At 39.5% G+C, this 19,958-nt stretch overlaps 1 protein-coding gene across 4 annotated transcripts in view; it reads right to left on the reverse strand.

The window, feature by feature from the left end:
• Csmd1 (CUB and Sushi multiple domains 1) overlaps positions 1-19,958 on the reverse strand; it is a 1,843,561-nt gene that overhangs the window by 609,336 nt on the left and 1,214,267 nt on the right. For all 4 annotated transcript variants that reach the window (XM_045131039.1, XM_045131041.1, XM_045131040.1 and 1 more), the window contains one exon: positions 4,741-4,818. In XM_045131039.1, coding sequence (XP_044986974.1) covers positions 4,741-4,818 — 78 coding nt within the window. The remainder of the gene's footprint in view (positions 1-4,740; positions 4,819-19,958) is intronic.

Below are 19,958 nucleotides of genomic sequence, written 5' to 3' on the forward strand. Positions count from 1 at the left end.
TGGATCTTGAAGTTACAGCCCAGCCCTTCTTTTTGTTCTGGAACTCCCTGTATCCTCCCTGTTGATGTGATGATGTGACTGGCTATTGGCTCCTCCCATACCTTCCTTGACATTAAGAAATTCTAAGTCAAAATTAAACCTTGTCTTATGTATGTTTTAAGGAGAATGTTACTGGTACACTAGCCTGTGTGGCTCAGAGCATGGATGAAGACATGAGGGCAAAGACTCTGGAGATGGTGAGCATCAGTTCAACACTCACATCCACCACCACAGCAGTATGGTACTCTGTACCCTGAACCACTGTGTGTGAGCCTCCACTGTGTGCTCACCCTCTGTGAGAACTCTGAAGAAATTGGGGACTTAGGCAAGAGCATCACTCCTTACAAACAATGTGTTTTTCAAAGGGTGGGAGATAAGAAATTAAATTACTCATGTGCAGTATAATCAAACACATATGATATGTTTGGGTAAGCTCAAAAGACACAAACAGAGCTGTAATTGGAGTGGCAATGAAAATGACATTTAGACAGAGTGTCTCCAACAGAGGATGACCATCCTAAGAAATCATCCATGGGAAGAGAGGGTTATGACTCCTTTGGAGAGGCCATTCCAGACAGGGATGTGCCCCATGTCCTGAAGAATAGCCCAGAAACTAGTGAGGAGAGAGGAGTAGGAGATGATACTAAGAAGGCTGGGAGGTCTGCATACTTTTAGGGTATATGGAGTTAATTGGGAACAACGTTGTGAAGCTTTTATAGGGTTGGAGCATAAAAATGTGGCTGCACTTATATGTGCCTCACCCATCCTCAGCAATGAATTGGAGTAGGAAGAACACAGGCAGAGGTAGGAAGAGGTGTATGTAACAGTGCCAGAGAAGACAGTTGGGATTTGGAGGGAAGGAGAAACAATTGTGTCTGGGTACAGGTTGGCAGGCAGAGCCTGCTGCCCTGCTGAAAAGAGTCCTGCACTGAATGTGGTAAACTGATGGCCTTCATCCTGAATGGGCAAAGGTACTTCCTGGCACTAAGCAAGAAAAGCACACAGGTGGATGTAGAAGGATGGAGATGAAGGAGTGAAGTCAGGATGAAACAAGTCCACTGTCACTTTTCACTATGGAAGTGAGTCACATAAAGAGAGCTCTCCAAATCACAAGAATGATTGGCTGACTTTCCCTTAATCTCCTGAGGTAGTCTTCTGATGAGACTCTGGCTTCTTCTCTTCCTTCCCCTTGCTTCTGAAGATGTCTGTGTGTGAAGAGAAGAGCCTACTAGACATTCTGCATGGAGGAACCTCATGCTGGGGGTTATATGTTCAGTTATAGGACAAGTAATGTTACAAGAATTCATTCTTGCATTTTAGAACACTATGATTTGTGATCAGGGAATATATCCAATAATAAAATTTACTTGTTCTATATTTATTCCCAACTTGTGAAAACAAAAATATAAAAATATGAATGGCTGCCACGGATGGATCAGACAGTTTGGCCTAGTGTGGGAGGAGGGACAGTATGTTTACCATCACTGTCTTCAAAAATTATACACAGTAGCTGTGTAGGGTTGTCCTAGCACTTAGAAGGCTGAGGCATAAGGACTATCAAGATCAAGGCCAGCTTGGGATATACAGCAAGTGCTAGAAACACCTGGGTGAGACTGTCTCATAAAACTAAAGCAAAAGGTACACACACACACACACACACACACACACACACACACACACACACATTCAGTCCTCATCTTTCATTTCTGAAACTTCAGTTCCCCAGGGTCCTTCCATGACTGGTTTCAGTGAGCACTAATCAGATACATCCTACCAGTCACAGACTTTTTCTTGCAGAACAGGACACTGTTATGGCACCTCTGTCACTCCCTTCCTCTGTGAGGACTCTCAGAAAGAAGAAAAGGAAATAAAGAGGCAAAAGAATTTTGACCTTGTAGAATGACTATATTTTTAATTTTTTTATTCATTTTTATTTATTTATTTGAAAGTGACAGATACAGAAAGAGGCAGATAGAGAGAAAGAATGGGCATGCTGGGGCTTCCAGCCACTGAAAATGAACTCCAGACGCATGTGGCCCCTTGTGCATCTGGCTAATGTGGGTCCTGGAGAATCGAGCCTCGAACCAGGGTCTTTAAGCTTCACAGGCAAGCGCTAAACCACTAAGCCATCTCTCCAGCCCAGAATGACTAATTTTGAGAGGAGTAAACTGAGGGTGATATGTGACATGACAGCTCACACTGGCCGCTAGCTTTGTGTGTGTGTGTTTTTGTTTTTTTTTTTTTTTTTTTTTTTGTGTGTGTGTGTGTATGTGTGTGTGAAAATTTTGTCCTATGTCACTAAGGTAGTTTGGTGGGGGTGCCATTAGAAGTTCTGTAACAAAGAGCTTTGTGAGCTTGGAATTAACCTTCTGGAGGTGAGGGGCTATGGTCAACATGGTCTTGGGGTAAGACAGAAATGCTGATGACTAAATTTTAGTGAATGGTTTCATAAAGAATAAGGCCCTCAGGGAAGGTGTCAGCCCTCCTCTATCTATCTGTGGATAAATGATCCCCAAATCACTTTAAGGCTACTAGGCAATGAGTCCAGTGTCCTGGATGATCCCTGCTGTTTCAACCTTGGGTTGTTGACAAGTCTGTCCCCTCTTCATATTCCAATTGGAGCTGATGACTGAGGGTCCGACAGATGTTACAGGTGGGAATAGATAATTTTTACTGTGTCCAAGCATATCTGCCTTATAACCATGTAGAAATACAACTGCTATAATTTCTTAACAATGAATCTTGGACCTGAACATAACAAATGCTTTTACAGTGACCAAATATCCTTTCCAGTCCACCTCTTCATCAGAAGTGGCACATTTCCCTTGATCCCAGGGTGATCCAGTGTTTTTATTTCTTGGTTTTCCTTACCAACTATTCCTCGGGTACAGTGAAAAGAGTTTAGTACTACTTGAAGATAGAACAGAACACTTTCTATACCCCTGTAGTAGACAGTTTCAGGTTCACTGAAATGAACTTCCAAACCAGGCACAGTTATGGAAGGAAGGGATTTATTGACACTTACAGATCCAGGTGCAATTTCATAATGGCAAAAGAAGGTGGCCTGCTTTCACAGGACCAAACACAGAGAGAAAAGGCTCAGCATACTTCAGGAGCTCTAGGCAGAATTCAGACACTTTGCATACCTTTATACTGGAATGTCAATGATGCTGGCCTCCAGTTTTGTTCTGGTGGACCTTAATTCTTGACCCTAAGATCTGCCCAGTAGCATTTCCCCCAGCCAGGTGGTTGGAAATCCAAGGAGTTACAATGAATTCCTGAGTCTATTGCAGGGCATTTAATCAAACTACCACAACCCCACATATGATTTATACATTTGTCATTTTTGTCAAGATGGAGACAAAAGAATATCTAATAAATAAGCTTTGCCTAACATCCCACAATCAGATAAATCCTATATTCAATTGATGGTGTTCCAGATATGCATGTGGCTGCATGTGAAACTTCAGATAATTTCTCCAGGGACTTTGCTATAAAAATGGTTTTCAAGGTTATAAGAAATACCAGATATCTTATTCTCAAAGAATTCCCAACCAACACTAACAAATATTAAAACATTGTTTAGAAGAACAAAGCATTTTCTTTCTTCTTCTGTCACTAAGTTGTTTCCATTATTAAAAATTTGTTTAAAATTTCATTCAAAAGACACAGGGTATGATTATGAGACAAAAAAAAGCAATGCCAACATTTACAGGTCATTCTTTTTCATTCACTTCAAATACTAAGACAAGGGGTTCCCAGAGGGCAGGAAAGAGAGTACCATGAGCAGATGTGTCTGAGATGATTAGATAAGGAGACCCACTAGTTCACAGCTTTAGGAGAACAACATGTGGGCTAAACCATTCTCAAAGTGAACCATTCAACCTTGCACTGGACAAGGTCATTCACGTGGAAGGTATATACAAGCTATGTTGTTAGGTAAGAACTTATCTCTGGGCATAAAATCATGAAAAATGCTGAAAATGGAATATCTAGAGAATGCCTTCATGGGCAACTCTCTAAGAATCTTGGAGGTTACTGACCCTGAGTGAGGGGATGGAGTGCACAGATGGCTGCTAAGTGTTGTGACATCTTGAAGGGACTTGGAGGGTCCTCACAGCTAAGCCCATGTGAGGGGCCTGAGGGGCAGACACAAGAACAAAAGTGGAGGCCAGTATCATCCATCTCAGAGCTACCACCAAGCAGTGATGGTGGTGGGCTCATACAAACATCACAGCATATTTGACTTTTACATCTGGATTTGTTCTAGGAAGGACACACAGGGTGCCTGAAATTCTTTTATTCCTCATGAGGTAGATAATGGAAAACACTGTGAGGATATGCAGAGAGTTCCCATTTTCCAAAGACCAACCTGGTGAATGTGTGGGGATTTAATAGAACAGAGTAGAGAGTGGGTTCAAGATGCCTACGTGCAACTGGGTTTTGATAAAGAATCCTAAGATGCCCGGCCTCACACAGGGACTGATATGAAAGAGAGGGAAGACTGACTTGAGGCATCCCTAGTCAATGTAGTCAATTTATCTCATGGTCTTCCTCCTAGGCACAACTCTGAAAGCAGCAAAGAGGTGGTATGAAGTAGAAGAGATTTCTCAGAGAAACAGGCTCCCTTACCACACCACCACTCCTCTATTTGTCCCTTTGATTGACACATTGTCCACACATAGAAAGAGGGTGACTCACAGACAGAGTTTTTGTGGCTGCTGTCCTTGCTGGGAAGCATCTTGACTCCTCTGGACTTCAGCTCGATTGCCTTTTTCACTGAAAGAAAAAAAAAACAAAAAACATGAGCAACTGAGACTCAGATGCTAGAGACTTGAATTAACCTCAGAAGCCCCGTCGTCAAATCGCTCCACCAAACCCTGAGTATGGATCAATGAGGTAAAACAAATGAAGAGACAGAGCCTGTAAGTAATTAATACCAGACCATCAAAGAGTAAGGGTGTATCTGCTGCAAACTGTGTCTGAATGTTAAAAAGTAATCAGGGGTGTGGTTTACCTTCCATATCCAAACCCACCTACCAGAAGAAACAGGAAACTGGACATACCATCACCATCTCACCAGTGCACAGACAGATTGGTTTATGCATAATGACTTAAAGTTTTTTAAAATATATATATATATATATATATTTATTTTTGTTTGAGAGAGAGAGAAAAAGAAGCAGGCAGATAGAGTGAATGGGTTCACCAGGGCCTTCAGCAGCTACAAAAGAACTCCAGATGCATGAGGCACTTTGTGTATCTGGCTTACATAGGTCCTGGGGAATCAAACACAGTTCCTTTGGCTTTGCAGGAAGTGCCTTATCTGATAAACCATCTCTCCAATCTTACTTACAGATTTTTTTTAAATTTTTTTTGGTTTATTTTTATTTATTTATTTGAGAGTGACAGAGAAAGAGGCAGAGAGAGTGAGAGAATGGATGCGCCAGGGCTTCCAGCCACTGCAGACGAACTCCAGATGCGTGCACCCCCTTGTACATCTGGCTAACGTGGGTCCTGGGGAATTGAGCCTTGAACCAGAGTTCTTAGGCTTCACAGGCAAGTGCTTAACCACTAAGCCATCTCTCCAGCCCTTACTTACAGATTTTTAAGTCAGCTATATTTACACAAGCCTTTCAGAAAAATATAAGTTGTTCATTCATTTATTCAAATCATTATTCAGTCACTAATGTTTATCAAATGTGTGCCGATGGGCAACCACTGAACATGTAAGCCACTGTTAGTCTCTCTAGACCCTCCCAGTCAGTCAGACATAAAGGATGTCTTCACCCTTTTCACTTCAAGATCTCAGATATGAATACATCTCTTGATTATCTGGGTCTAGTGTCAAATAACAGTGAGTATGTGCCAAAGCATGGAGTAATAAAGATGAGGCTCAGGCCAGTTTCTGCTCCAGTTTTATACATTCCAGGGGCCCATGTCCTCATCACTGTGTGTTAGGACCACCAATGAGCCCCCCTTCTCATTTGGACAGATTCCTGAGATACTGTATCACATCTTCCTCCTATCCAGGGTATCCTAGGTAGAGGAGGTTGGAGTCTTAACTACATCTGGAGAGGAAATACTGTTTTAGCAATTGTGTGTAACCACCCAGCCATTACCAAGGCTAGAGTGAAAGGAAAGGCTATTGACACTTTTGCTGTTTTAATATTATTCTTATATCTGAAGCAGTGCAATGAGAGTGATAACCTGTCATTTCTCGCCTCTTATAAAAGTAAGATTTTGTATTTCAATGAAAAAAATCTGGTATCTCCCACATATTCAGGTGTTTCCTCTCTGACTAAGGCCGTGCTGCAGAAAACCTTCCACAAGAAGGGACTTTACAGATGGTAGCAGTAGCATGAGAAGGAGAGCGGCTAAATTAAGATTGAGCTCAATGAAGCCTCACTGGGAGGTAAGGGAAAAGAGAGCATGTGTATTCGCACTGTGGCTTTCCCATAGGCAGGAAATCGCGAAGCCCTTCAACATGAAGGAGGCCTGTGTTTCATGGAACTTTTGGCCAAGCTGAACCACTTGGCTGGCATTTCTACATGCATCCAACACCACCTGACTTATTGTTCTACCCCAACCTGCGCTGCCCTCAGCAGGCTTTAACTAGTGAGCACCCTGCTGCCCTTCATGATCCCCCCAGTGAGCATCCTCAGAAGCCACAGTGGCCACAGGTTTCTTTTGCTTTTCTCTGACTTTTGTCTGTCTTATTTCATATCATTAAAGCAGTTATGGTGACAACACAACACAGAGAACATAAGACCAGGATTCTTCTCTTCCTAGCAACAGTTTTGTTTGCTGTCCACTCAGGTTTCCTTTAAGATCTGCCCAGGATATTGTTTTAATTTAAAAAGGCAAGTGCCTACATATATACCCAACATTATCCCCACATTTTTGTACCTAAATACGTTTATCTTGAAGTGACTCAGGAAAGATGAATACATCATAAACAATGAGGAGGAAAATCAATGGGAGATTATGTGGAGCATAGCTCCCAGTAAATGCCACATATAAACAGATAAACATAACTCAGCTCCCTCGGGGGTGGGGGGGAAGCAACTGAGGATCCTTCAGGGTGCTGTAAGAGTTTGTGAATATACTGGACCTATCTCAGAATGTGCTGAGCCAATAAATTTCATAGTTCTGCAAATTACTGTTAGAAGCTCTGTGAAGCTAAGTTTCAACCAGGGATATTTCAATTTATTTATTTTTTAAATATGATGGTAATATTTCTTGAAACTCTCTATTAAACTATTATTGTCTCATGGCTTGAGCATATTATTGGAGTCCAGTGGTTCTTAGTAATACTCTAGTAAAAGGAAAGAGGAGAATAGGCATCTTTGGTCTACCATATGTCTGGATAGTTCCTCTCTGTCCATTAAAGTCACTTTTCCTCAATCTAGAATTATTCTTTTTCTCCTTCTCCTACTCTGCCTTTTCCTCTTATTCCAAGTTCTCTTCTTCTTTCCTCCTACTTCTCTCCTTCCTCTTTTATTTCTCTACCTTCTCTTTTTCCTTCTCTTTCTCCTTGTCCTTCTCCTCTTTGTCCTTGCCTCTTAAGGTACTATTCATACAGGAAGAGAGATTCCTACCAATTAAGTAAGAAGGAAAAATAGAGTGTGGCATATAGGATCCAGGCTGCATGACTCTGAGAAAAGATATCTTACTTATAGAAAAATCTCCCATCAGCCTGCAGTTTTCCATGAGAAAGTAAATATTTGCCATGTAATTTAAGATCTTGCAAGGAATGGGAATGAAGTTATATTGATCATAAGAAATGGGATGTTACTATAAAGAAGCATATTAAGTGTATTAAGCCAGTCTCAGAGAGACAACTCTCATAAAATCATGTATTTTGTTTTATTTGGGATTGCAGATTTTATGTAGACATATGAAGCCATGTATATATCTATCTCTATCATCTCTATTTCTATCTCTATCTATCTCTATCTCTATCTATATATATGACATGAAAATAGAACTGTTCAAGGGGACCCTGGGGACTAAAAGGGGGGCGGGGATGTGAGTGTGAGGTTTGGGCAAATGCACTCAAAGTACAATGTATACTTGTATGAAAGTATTTTTATGTGACACAATACTGCTATAGATTTTCTTACTACCTTTTCCTTGCCTCATGACTGTGGGAGATTAGACATGCAGAAGAGGAATGAATAAAGTGAAGGAGATTTATTGAGAAAACTGAGAAAGTGCAGGTGGTCGGGCCACACACATGTAGGGTTTAGGCTGCTACCCAAAGAAGATAGTAAAAGGGGAAAAAGAAAGTTACTCATTTTGAATTAGAACTCAGAGCATTGGGCAGGCTTAGCAGTGAAGATCAGCTCAGTTGGATTAACTCTTAAGAAAGGGAACTATAGTACGTCTTTGTCATCTTATGCTTTGGTTAGATTAGAACATCATGCCTCCATTCAGGGCATTTCTTAATGGGCCTCAACAAAGCTCTGGTGTCTCTACCCTCCTCCATTTCATAAAGTATATTTAAATCTTATATAGAGAGTCAATTGTGATGCTTCCCTTTTAGATGCTACCAGGGGAACAGGAGCTGAGGTTCATCTTTGATGACCTCTAAGCCTACTAATGTTTGTCTAGCTACCTCACTGTACCGTGTACAATGAAAATTAATAATAATATTTATTATTTATATTTATTTTTGTTTTTATATTATATAAATATTTACAATATTTATTGATTATTTATTATTAATAATAATAAAAGAAATGCTAATTCTGATGTTTGACATCAGACCTACTGAGTAAGAATCTGTCAGCTTAGACTTCATGATTCATTTTTTTAAATATTTTTATTTATTTATTTGAGAGTGACAGACAGAGAGAAAAAGAGGCAAATATAGAGAGAGAAGGGGCATGCCAGGGCCTCCAGCCATTGCAAAGGAACTCCAGACACGTGCACCCGCTTGTGCATCTGGCTAACATTGGTCCTGGGGAATCAAGCCTCGAACCGCGTTCCTGAGTCTTCACAGGCAAGCACTTAACCACTAAGCCATCTCTCCAGCCCTTATGCTTCATTTTTACAACACAGGTTCCAAGTTTTTAATGTTGCTTAGTGGTGGATATGCTATTGTCTGGTCAGTGGTTTGACTTTTAGGTGTAAGGGCATACAGTAGATGCTAAGGTTGGAATGTGAATCTCAGGAGTCTGTTCTCGCTAAAATGATGCTTTGGTAGCTCAGACTAGATCACTCAGAGAGACTGTAGTGATGGGGTAGACTTGGTCCTGGGGAGACCTTGGGTGAAGACACAAGATTTTCAATTAGGAGGAAAGAGTTCTTGAGAGCCCTGATACAACCTGATAACAGTAGTATCTGTGACATGCAGGAGTTGAGCCAAGAGATTTGATCTTAAGTTTGCTAAATAACTACATAAAGTGACAAAAACAAGTGAACAAGATCAATTTCAAATGTACACAATCAATTCTCTCATAACATTTAGAAAAATTAAAATTTCTCAGGTAGTATTTTCATTTTATGGGTAGAAAGGATAGGAAAAGCATAGCAGAAATTATTCGTGACATTTTCTTATTTCATTTACTTTGTATTTTTATTACTACAATATCTGTGTTTACTATAATCTCTCTGTTGTTATGTTAAACATATTTTATCAGGTTGTTTGAAGCCTTGAGGAAACTGTTACTACATTGGAATGATAGCATATTTTTCTGTTCATAAAATGTAAATAAATGATACACACCTTTAATCCAAGCACTTAGGAATTTAAGGTAGGCGGATTGCTCTGAGTTTCAGAGCAGTCTGGGATTAAAGTGTGAGTTGCAGGTCAGTCTGGGATAGAGTGAGAACCTGCCTTGAGCCCTCCTCCCTACCCCCAAAATGTCAATAAAACATTCTCAGGTGATGCTCTTGCTGAGTGGTTTAGTGTGTGCATAGCATATGCACGTTCGATTCCTTACATCAAAAATTTAAATAAAATGAAGCAACCTGTAAGCAAGGGAAGTATGGTTGTTCTATGAGAAGGAATTGAGCACGTATGACCCAAGCCTATGAAATCTGGTTATCTGTATTAATACTCCTGAAACAAAAATGCCTGGCAAAAATCAATTGGAGGGAGGATAGATTTATTTCATCTTATAGTACTGAAGGATAATAGGAGAAAGCTTGCTTATTTTAGGAAGTTTCAGTTGGAAATTGAGGCCCTGAAGCAACCAGGAGATGCCACCCCACATGCCACCTTGCCCTGGCACAAGAATGGAACTCTTGGCAGGAATGAAACTTGTGCCTGATGGATACTGATCTACAGTGCCTCCTGCTGTCCACAGTCTAGCATGCCACCTAGATAGAGTGCCTAAGTAGGATGGTCCTGGTGTCCTCCCTCCAAATCTGCAAACCAATCAGTTCTTCCACTTACATACCTGAATCTGACCAAATAAATAATGTATTTTCAGTCTAATATAAAGGCTACTTCAGCTCCTTCTTTGTTGTCTCTGGGTTCACTCTCATCTCTTCTAGGATACACAAGACAGGCTTCTCCTCTCGCCCAGCCTAGCTGAGTGGGGGTGGGGGAGCAGAATACTGCTTCTTGGTCTGGATGACTTTTCTGCTTGCCTCTGCTTTATAGTTTGGGGTGATTTCTCACTTTAATTACATGCATGATTTTCCTCTAATCTCTGAATCTACCACATGCATATGTTCCTTATACTCTAGATCTACCATGCAGGTGCTTTCTCTAACTCTAGGCCTGTTACCTGTGTAGTTACTTTACATGTGGAGTGATGATAGGCAGAACACTGTACTACTCATTTCTCATCTAAATATTTTCTTTCTACTACTCTTCCTTAAGTCACCACCATTTGCCCTTTAAGCCTTCTTCCATGGGGAAACTTAGGGTGTATGCTATGTGTGTTTCTTCTAAATCTCCCTACATAGACACCTAAATTCTCTCCTCCATCTGTTTTTTTTTTTTTTCCTAAAAACCTCAATTCTTCATAAATGCATCTTGTAGACTCTCCTGTATTCTACATGAGTATGTGTTGATGTGTTGCCTACTTCCCATGGTGCTTGTGACTCTGCTCTATCCTTCCTCCTAAATCCTACTTTTCCTTTAATAATCCCTACTAATTGTGATTTCTCCCTAGGTAAACTTAACAATTGACAATTTATTCTTTGAGTTCATTCTTTGTTAAAAATAGAACAGAACCCCAAATTGGAGTTCATAAACTTGAGGAACCCCACCTTATCCCCAAAATCCTGCATCAGTATTGGATTACAGTCCATCTTGCATGGAAGGCATGGTGGCTAGAGATGGTCACATTTAATATGTCCATTGTGAGGAAGCAGAGAAAAATCAATGTTGCTATTCAGAAATTTCTCTCCTTTTTATACAGTGTAGGACTCTAGCCCATGAAATGGTGTTGCCTACTATTAAAGTGAGACTTCTTACCTCAGTTAACCACATGAACACTTACAGACATGCTTAGAGTCTAGCCTAATTAGATAATCCCTCACAAGTGATTTTATGTCTTGTCAACTTGACAATAAATACAAACTATTTCCACCTGCTACTCAGGGAGGTGAAGTTTGCATTATCATATCTCCACCCACAGCCATAGGTGGTGGCTGAGGAGGCCACATTCCTCATCAAAGCTATGGGGCATTAAGGGCATGTTTGGGGTGCCAGTGAGAGCTGTGAAGAGGTAGAAAGAAAGGCTTTTTTTTAAATGATAAAACAACTCTGCTGGTACTCATGAACCTTCTTTCATCATCATTCATAGAGAAAATGCCCTGTCTCACATGCCATGAATGTGGCCTAGGTTGCCTGGCTGAGTATCTTTCTCTCTGTAAAGTCCTAACCTTAATGACCTTTGGAGCAGGATGCCCTTGAAGCAAGATTCCCTCTTCAGGTGAGTACATTCAAACTGGCTGGATCTAAGTAGCTGCCAGAATGACCCCCAGACAACCTTTAACTTCATTACCATCCCATCTGCATGCTGAGTAACACAATCTTTGGTGTCTTTACAGGTGCCCATTGCCATGGTAACCACTGGAAAAATGATAGTGGGAAGATGCAAAGCCTGGGTAACAGGAACCTCTCCACCCATTCCCAGAAAGGACATAAATATTATTTTCTATTAATGCATTCCTTTGGTCTTTGCTTTGATGTATATCTCTAATCAGAAGTTGAATTGTGAGTTTATCTTCTACTTCTCTTATTTTGGTCTAAGAATGTATTTGCATTTAAATAAAATGAAAATTGTTTCAAAATAATTTATTTTACCTACTATGAGGACAAAAGCTATACAGAAATCTCACTAACAGAATAACTTTTTAATTATATAAACCAACTGCTGATATCATAAAGAATTTAGGGTTCAGATGAGTTAAAATATAAATCTTTTGGGGTATTTAAGAAGACTATCATAATTCTAAATATCTTTATTTATTTATTTATTTATTTATTTAGTTAGTTAGTTAATTAGTTATTTTTTTGAAGTAGGGTCTTGCTCTACCCCAGGCTTACCTGGAATTCACTATGTAATCTCAGGCTGGCCTTGAACTCAATGTGATTCTTCTACTCTGCCTTCCAAGTGCTGGCACTAAAGGTGTGTGCCACCACACCGGGCCCTTTCTTTTTTTTTATTTAAGTATTTTAATTTATTTATAAACAGAGAGATGGAGAGAATGGGTTCACTAGGGCTTCTTGCCACTTCACATGAACTCCAGACACCTGTGCCACTTTTTGCATCTGGATTTATGTGGATGCTGGGAAATTAAACCAGGGCTGTCAGGCTTTACAAGAGAGTGCCTTTAACATCCCAATCATCTCTCCGGTCCCTCTAAGTACACTTCGATGCCAAAAATTCTATTTAACGGCACATCAAAATATATTCAAAGGTGATACTTATTATTTTATAAATTTGTGTATCTGTATGCACATAAACATATACACATGTGTCTATGCTATGGCAATGCATGCATGTGAAGATCCAGGGACAAACTTGGGCTATGGTTCTCTCCTTCCACCTTGTTTGAAATAGGGTTTCTTACTCTTTTCCTGTCACAGGAAAGGCAAATCTGATACAAGAGCTTCAAGGTTTTTCTGATTCCACTTCCCTGCAGGCATGTTCAGATTACAGACATGAGCATCTTTGCATCTAGCTTCACATGGGTGCTGGGTATCAAACTCAGCTGCCATGTGCAGCAGTCACCTGCAACAACTAAGCCATTGCCCCAACCCCAAGATTGTCATTCTTATTAATGGTAAAGATAGCAAAATCCTTGGGAACCCCAGAAATTACAAGGATATATATTTATTTGTGTGTGTATCTATATTGTGTATATTTTTTTCTATATATAATATGAAAAGTATGAAACACAGACAAATTAGTCTGTTGCTAACTCATTTGTGAGAAATGTTTTCTTCCAGAAGTGTCCTTATTTTCTAATTAAGTGATCCTGCCTTATAATTATTTGATCAATAGCTATGAGTCTGGTAACTCTACTTCATAATCAACTAATCTTTGTTATCTATATTATCTTATTACATATCACAAAAAATGTGATTTTAAATTCTATAATCTATCTGGGCATGGTGGCTCAACTTTTTAATCCCAACACTCAGGAGGCTGAGTTAGAAGGATCACAGTGAGTTCAAGGTTAGCCTGGGGAATAGAGTGAGTTCTAAACAGCCTGGGCTAGATGAAACTCTGACTTGACAAACTTCATAAATGAAATTTTATAATTTATTTTTCTGGCAGTTTGTTTCTTGAACTAGGGTCTTACTATGTAGCTTAGACTTATCTAGAGCTCTTGATTCTGCTATCTCAGCCTCCAGAGTGCTGAGATTATAGGTGCATGCCACCCTACCCAGTCTTGGTGAAGGAACATAGGAGAAAGCTAACATTTTAAAAGGCAGTTTTAATTAGAAATTAAGGCCCAAAGAGAACCAGGAAATACCACTCCACATGCCACCTCACCCTTTTGCAAGAATGGAACTCTTGGAGGAAATGGAACTCATGTCTGATCAACACTGATCTGTAAGGATGTCTGCTGCCCATAGTCCAGCATGCTGCCTACATAGATGGCCCAGATGGGTTGACCCATGTGGGCTGGCTCTTGGATCCACCCTCCAAAGCTACCAACCAATCAGGTTTTCCCCTTGCCTATAAAAGCTCCTAACTTCTTCCCATTGTTACCTCCACCCACTCAGCTTTTCTGTTTCTGCTGATGGGCTCTGCCTCTCTTTGCTTGGCCCCAGGAACACAAGTAAGTCTAGCTTCCCCCTCCCCCAACCTGGCTTGGTGGGAGGGCATAACTGTTCCTTGATCTGGGAGAACTTTTCTGCTTGCCTCTGCTTTATAGTTTGGGGTAAAGTTCCTCTTCGATTACATGCCTTATTTTTCTCTCTGGTCTCTCATCTATTGCATGAGTATTTTCCTTATACCCCAGATCTACCACATGGGTGCTTTTACTATCTCTATGTCTGCTACCTATGTAGTTTCTTCAAAGACAGGCTTAACTACGAGTATAACTTTCTTCACTACTTCTTTCTCTCTCTGAATCTCCTGGTCTCTGCTTTGGTATATGTCCTCTCAGTTTTCTTTTTCTTTCTTTCTTTTTTTTTTTTTTTCTTGGAGCCTCACCATTTGTCCTCATTTCTGAAAACAAATGGCAGATACCATGTAGGTTCCTCCTTATTCTCCCTACACAAACTCTAGATTCTACTTTCCACATACCAGCAGCTTTAGTCTAATTTCTCCGTGCAAGCCTCAGTTGAACTCCTCTCCACATGCTTATGGGTCTACCCTAGTTTCTTCCCACAAATCTCAATTTTTCTTAAACAAACCTTATAAAGTATTCAGTGATTTCACATCAGAGAATGTTCCCTAAACCTCACACTTTGTGATTTATCCTTAAGTAAACTTAGTAATTCATAAGTTATCCTTCTTGAGTCCATCTTTATTCTTCATTAAAGGTAGGACAGAATCCAAAACTTGGGGTTCATAAATTCTGGGGGACCCATCCGTAACTTCCAACCCTTCATCATCAATTGTGTAAAGTGTTTCCTTGTATAAGAAAAAAGTACTGTTTTTGTTATTTTTGTAGTTAGAATCATGGCTTGTTTATAGATAGAGTTTTAGGGAGAAATTTTTGATTCCCTCATTATAAGATAATAAAAATTTAACTTATTTTGGTACCTCTCTGAATGTTGTCAGTGACTTTTTTTTATTTTTTAAGAGAACAATAAATTTTTATAAGAACAATGTCTTGGGGAATTACAGGTGTTTAGAGTAGTCACATGTCTGAACCTCCTCAGGCCTTGATAAGTCATTTTTAAATGTTAGTATGTACATTTAATTTCTCATCATTCACTTGCTTCACTAGTAAGCTCAATTTCACAAGCTCCCCAAATTAACAAGAATTTCATCTTTTTTACATCAAAGTCATAAAATTTATAATCAATTCATATTTTATACACAACTACTTTTTGAAAAACTGTTCAATGACCTCCATTATCAACTAATCTGAGACACATTCAATATCCAAATACTGCCAGTTTTCTCTTGACTATTAACTATTCATGATAGAGATGAGGAGCAAGGTTCTCATCTTTAGGTATCTACTTGGGGCACATGCCCAGAAAGACATAAGGCAAACATTCAGAGAACAGAAAACTTTCCTACCCATTTCGGCCTTGACTTTCACAGCCTCTGTCCTCTGCCTTCTGAGAGCTAGAGGCCAGGTCCAAAATTGATGACTCTACATCTGTTAACATGTTCTGGAGCTAAAATTCCAAAAACCTTCACAACACCAAGATGTCGGTAGGATGTGGCTAGCCCACTGTTCTTTTTATGTCTTGGTTCTTCCTCCTCCCTGGAAGTTTGATTGGCTTTTGTTCAGCCAGTGGGCTTTTACTTAGCCTGCTCTCTTTTACAAATCCCTTGACCAATTAGGATCCTTTGTATACACTTAGGTTAACTAACCAGGTATATCCCAAGCTGATAACAAACTTACATATGGATAGCAACCAATCAGGCTTGTTCTTAAGGTACAAAAACTTGTGGGCCCTTGGCAGCCCTTTTGGGACCTCTCCTTACTGAAGGGAACTTTTAAACTAAATTTTCAATTAAACTTTGTTTGGGTGTCCTTCTTTCATTCCTGAGATAAAGAATACTGATAGAAAATATCTTAATATGTACAGGCAAGGAAAATTGGTAAAATCTCATGGTCTTATTGTTGTTGCTTTGTTGTATCAGAACCATGTCCCATTTCCCACCTTTATAAATTCACACAAGTTCCAAAAGCCATAACACAAACATGCAAACAGAGAGCAGAAAGCTTTCCTACCCACTTCTGCCTTGACTTTCACAGCCTCTCTCCTCTGCCTTCTGAAAGCTAGAGGCCAGGTACAAAATTGATGGTTCTCTCTTTGAGTCTTTTCCCTCCTAAATCTGAAAACAGTCAACTCCGTAACCAGCTCTAACTTCTTTGTATTGAACCTTCTGCTCTGGTCATGTCTCCTCTTACTTAACTGGGCTGAAGTTAACAATTTCCTTCTAACAACTCCTTCTACCTCTACTTCCTGTTCAACCCATCAGAATTTCTGCTCAGACACTGGCCATTCTTGGACCACAAGACTATATTTGTAATGAGTCTGAGAATTCCATTCGCCTCTAGTCACAGAACAAATGAAAGTATTGTGATTAATAAAAAGTGCCATTGCTACCATAATTAGCAAAGGGAAAATGCAAATGAGACTGTAAATGTCTTAAAATGGCAGAATGGCAATTTGTGCTGGTAAAATCTGATGGCATCACACTCACTTTAGCAGGGTGCACTTCTACGTCTTTCCTCATTTTTAATTTTTATATATATATATATATTTTGCAATGCTTGTGATCAGACCTGAGGTTTTGCACATGCTAGGCAGGTACTCTTTCACTGATCTACTTCACTGACCCTAAAATTTTCTATTCATACACAATTTATTATCATATTGCATTATAAAATACTTCCTCTCATAATTATAAATTTCTCCAGTTCAATATTGGACTAATTATTTATCTATTGATAACAATCATATCATGTCACAAAAGCACTGAAAACTAACCCTCATCTGCTTGAGCCCAGAAGTCATTATAGGGCAAGGAGTGACACTAATATTAATCTCACAGCTAGCATGAAACTAGTTCCAGGGAAATGGTGACAGAAACTGTGGTGGCTCAAACCTCATAAACACAGAGATACAGAGTCTACAGGGAAAAGAGCACTAAATAATATTTCTATCTTGCCCACTATGTCTCATGGAGTATCACAGAAGAGGAGGCAGAAAGATCATAAGCTACTCAGGGTGGGTGGGAAAAGCCTGAGACAACATGTTTCCTCCATCTCTGCAGAGACTGATGGAGGCCTCTTTGTCCCCACAATGAATACCAGTAACCTCACAGAAGATCCTTAGCAGAATTGGGGCTGGGAAGAAAGGGTCTATGTGTACAGCCTTTTTATTAAAAAAAAAAAAAAGAACACACCCTCTCTTTCTCTCTGTCTCTGAAATCAGCCCCTAGAAGTTGCTTTTGCTAGGGTGCATTGACTCCACACTTGAGCCCTGGATAACTGAGAGAAGGATGAAAGATGAACACCTCTGCCTTCATTTTGTGTCTGTCAGTGTCCTTCTATTGGTGGAAGGCACAGAGATAAGTCAGTGTCCTGAACCTGCAGTCACCTTGGACTTATAGAATAGTAGAAGCTTGCAGGACAGACCACTTCCTAGACAGGTGTAGATATCTATGAGGGTGTGGCTGCACCCTGCAATGGATGACATCATCTCCTGAGAACCAGCTTCTTGTCCCTGGAAACAATAAGGTCTCCTTTACACCACCCAGTGGGTGGGTCACTGTAATCATTTACCTGTTTTTCTTCCTCAGATGGCCTCATTGAGTAATTCTCTCTCTGCTTTGCATTATTACTCCTCTAGTTGGAGTATAAGGGATGGATAGCCCAAGCTAGATTTTGGGAGGGGCATGAGACCAGGCTTTTGCCCTAAAACTCCACTAATGGTACAAGATCATACAGCACTGATGTTGTTATATATCTATTCCTGACTGTATGGTAACTAGACATTGCATAAAATTTGGGACAACTTAAATATAAAAATATAGCAAAAGGAACATAGATAAAACCAGTGTTATAACTATATGTATTTCCAGTCCTATGTGAATTGAACAAATTAACAGTGGTATTGATGAAAAGACACAAATAGGACTTTACAGAATAAAAATAAAAGCCCAAGTTTGTTTATTCTGATCTTATTACTTCTTTGAGCATTTCTCTTTAGAATACGAATTTAGAATATGAATTGGTCATAACACACTTATTCCTATCCAATAGCCTTCTCCCCACTTCTTGGCTCTGTGTGTAATGCTGAACACCTGCCAACCATTTGGTCAAAGTCTGGTCAGCTTCCCTGAATAAATTTTGTGAATTAGGTATCTTCAGTCAGGACAGTTACTCTGTGAGGCTAAATTGATTTCTAGGAAAGCTGTGTCAGCTACCTTGCTATATACAAGAATATCTTAACTGAAATATTGTCACCAGCGAGTTTTAGCATATAAAAAGAAAATGCTTAGCAAGTTGGCAGTTGAAAGTGCTATCTCATTTTTATTTGCATTTAAAGTAATGAATGCATTTACTGGCATCTTCCTCAGGTAAATCTTGCTGGCATTGTCTCCTAGTGTTCATATTCTTTTACAGGGATTTTAATGGTCTCTACAAAAAATCTTTTTCTATGTCCTAGAAATAATTGCTGGGCTATTCTCACAGGGCTTTTCTCCTGAAGTTCACATTATACAATTACACATACGTAAGCATTCCTACATTTTTATCAGGTGTGATAATGTCCTTCAACCTCAACCTTTGAGACCCATTGACAACCACATTCTGGGATTAGATGATCAAATTTCATTTTTATACTGAAGTCATCTAGTGTCTTTGCTCAGACAAAGATAATTTGACAGAGGTCAGTGTAACAGAGATACCTAACCAAAAATATCACAGGCACTCATTTTCCTTGAGAGTATGAACTTCACCAATCGTGCCCCTTGGTAATTGATTACTAGAATCCTCTGTTTTGTCATTTAATATACTTAAATTGAAAGATAATCATACACACACACACACACACACGCACACACACACACGGAGAGAAGGGCAAAGGGAGAGGTGGGCACATGCTATGACAGAAGTGTGGATGAATATCTGTGCCTTTATACAATGTCAGAATTTAATAACAATAATTTCACAAGCTATGAGGGTTTTGTTCAATGGCAATTTATATGTCATTCCAAATTTCCTTGATTGCTTGCTGTTGTCAAACACAGGCTCCAATCTTAACTACTAACATTAACATTAAGCTCTCACATAACATAGTGATTGCACAACGGTATATGCATGTCTGTGTGTGTGTGTGTGTCTTTGTTTATCTATTATAAAATGGCTAGAAAAGGTTAAGGATGTCATAGTAGAGTTCATGAAATATAAAGAGGTCTTGCTGCAGCAAGAAGAGGGCTGAAATAGATGTAAAGTGAGTCACTGCTGTGTTTAAATAAGGAATCAACAACCCAGTTAGAGAGAGATGCTGGTTGGCAGAGCTAAAGTGCATAGTGGTAGGGTTGAAGTGAGATGCATAACCTTGGAGGCTGTAGAGATAAAAAGCAAAACTACATCCTGGATCTGTAAATTTAAATAAATACCTTCCTCACATAAACTGTGTCAGCTGGATGTTTACTGCAGCAACATAAAGCAGACAACACATCCTTTATAAACTTGAAGGCAAAGCATAGTAAAATCTTTCATTTTAAGTAAGGCTTACTTATTGTTCATGTACTTAATAATCTGAGACTATCTAAATCTTGTATTTCCCTATCATT

Source organism: Jaculus jaculus, chromosome 12, assembly GCF_020740685.1.
Source record: "Jaculus jaculus isolate mJacJac1 chromosome 12, mJacJac1.mat.Y.cur, whole genome shotgun sequence".
Taxonomy (NCBI): domain Eukaryota; kingdom Metazoa; phylum Chordata; class Mammalia; order Rodentia; family Dipodidae; genus Jaculus; species Jaculus jaculus.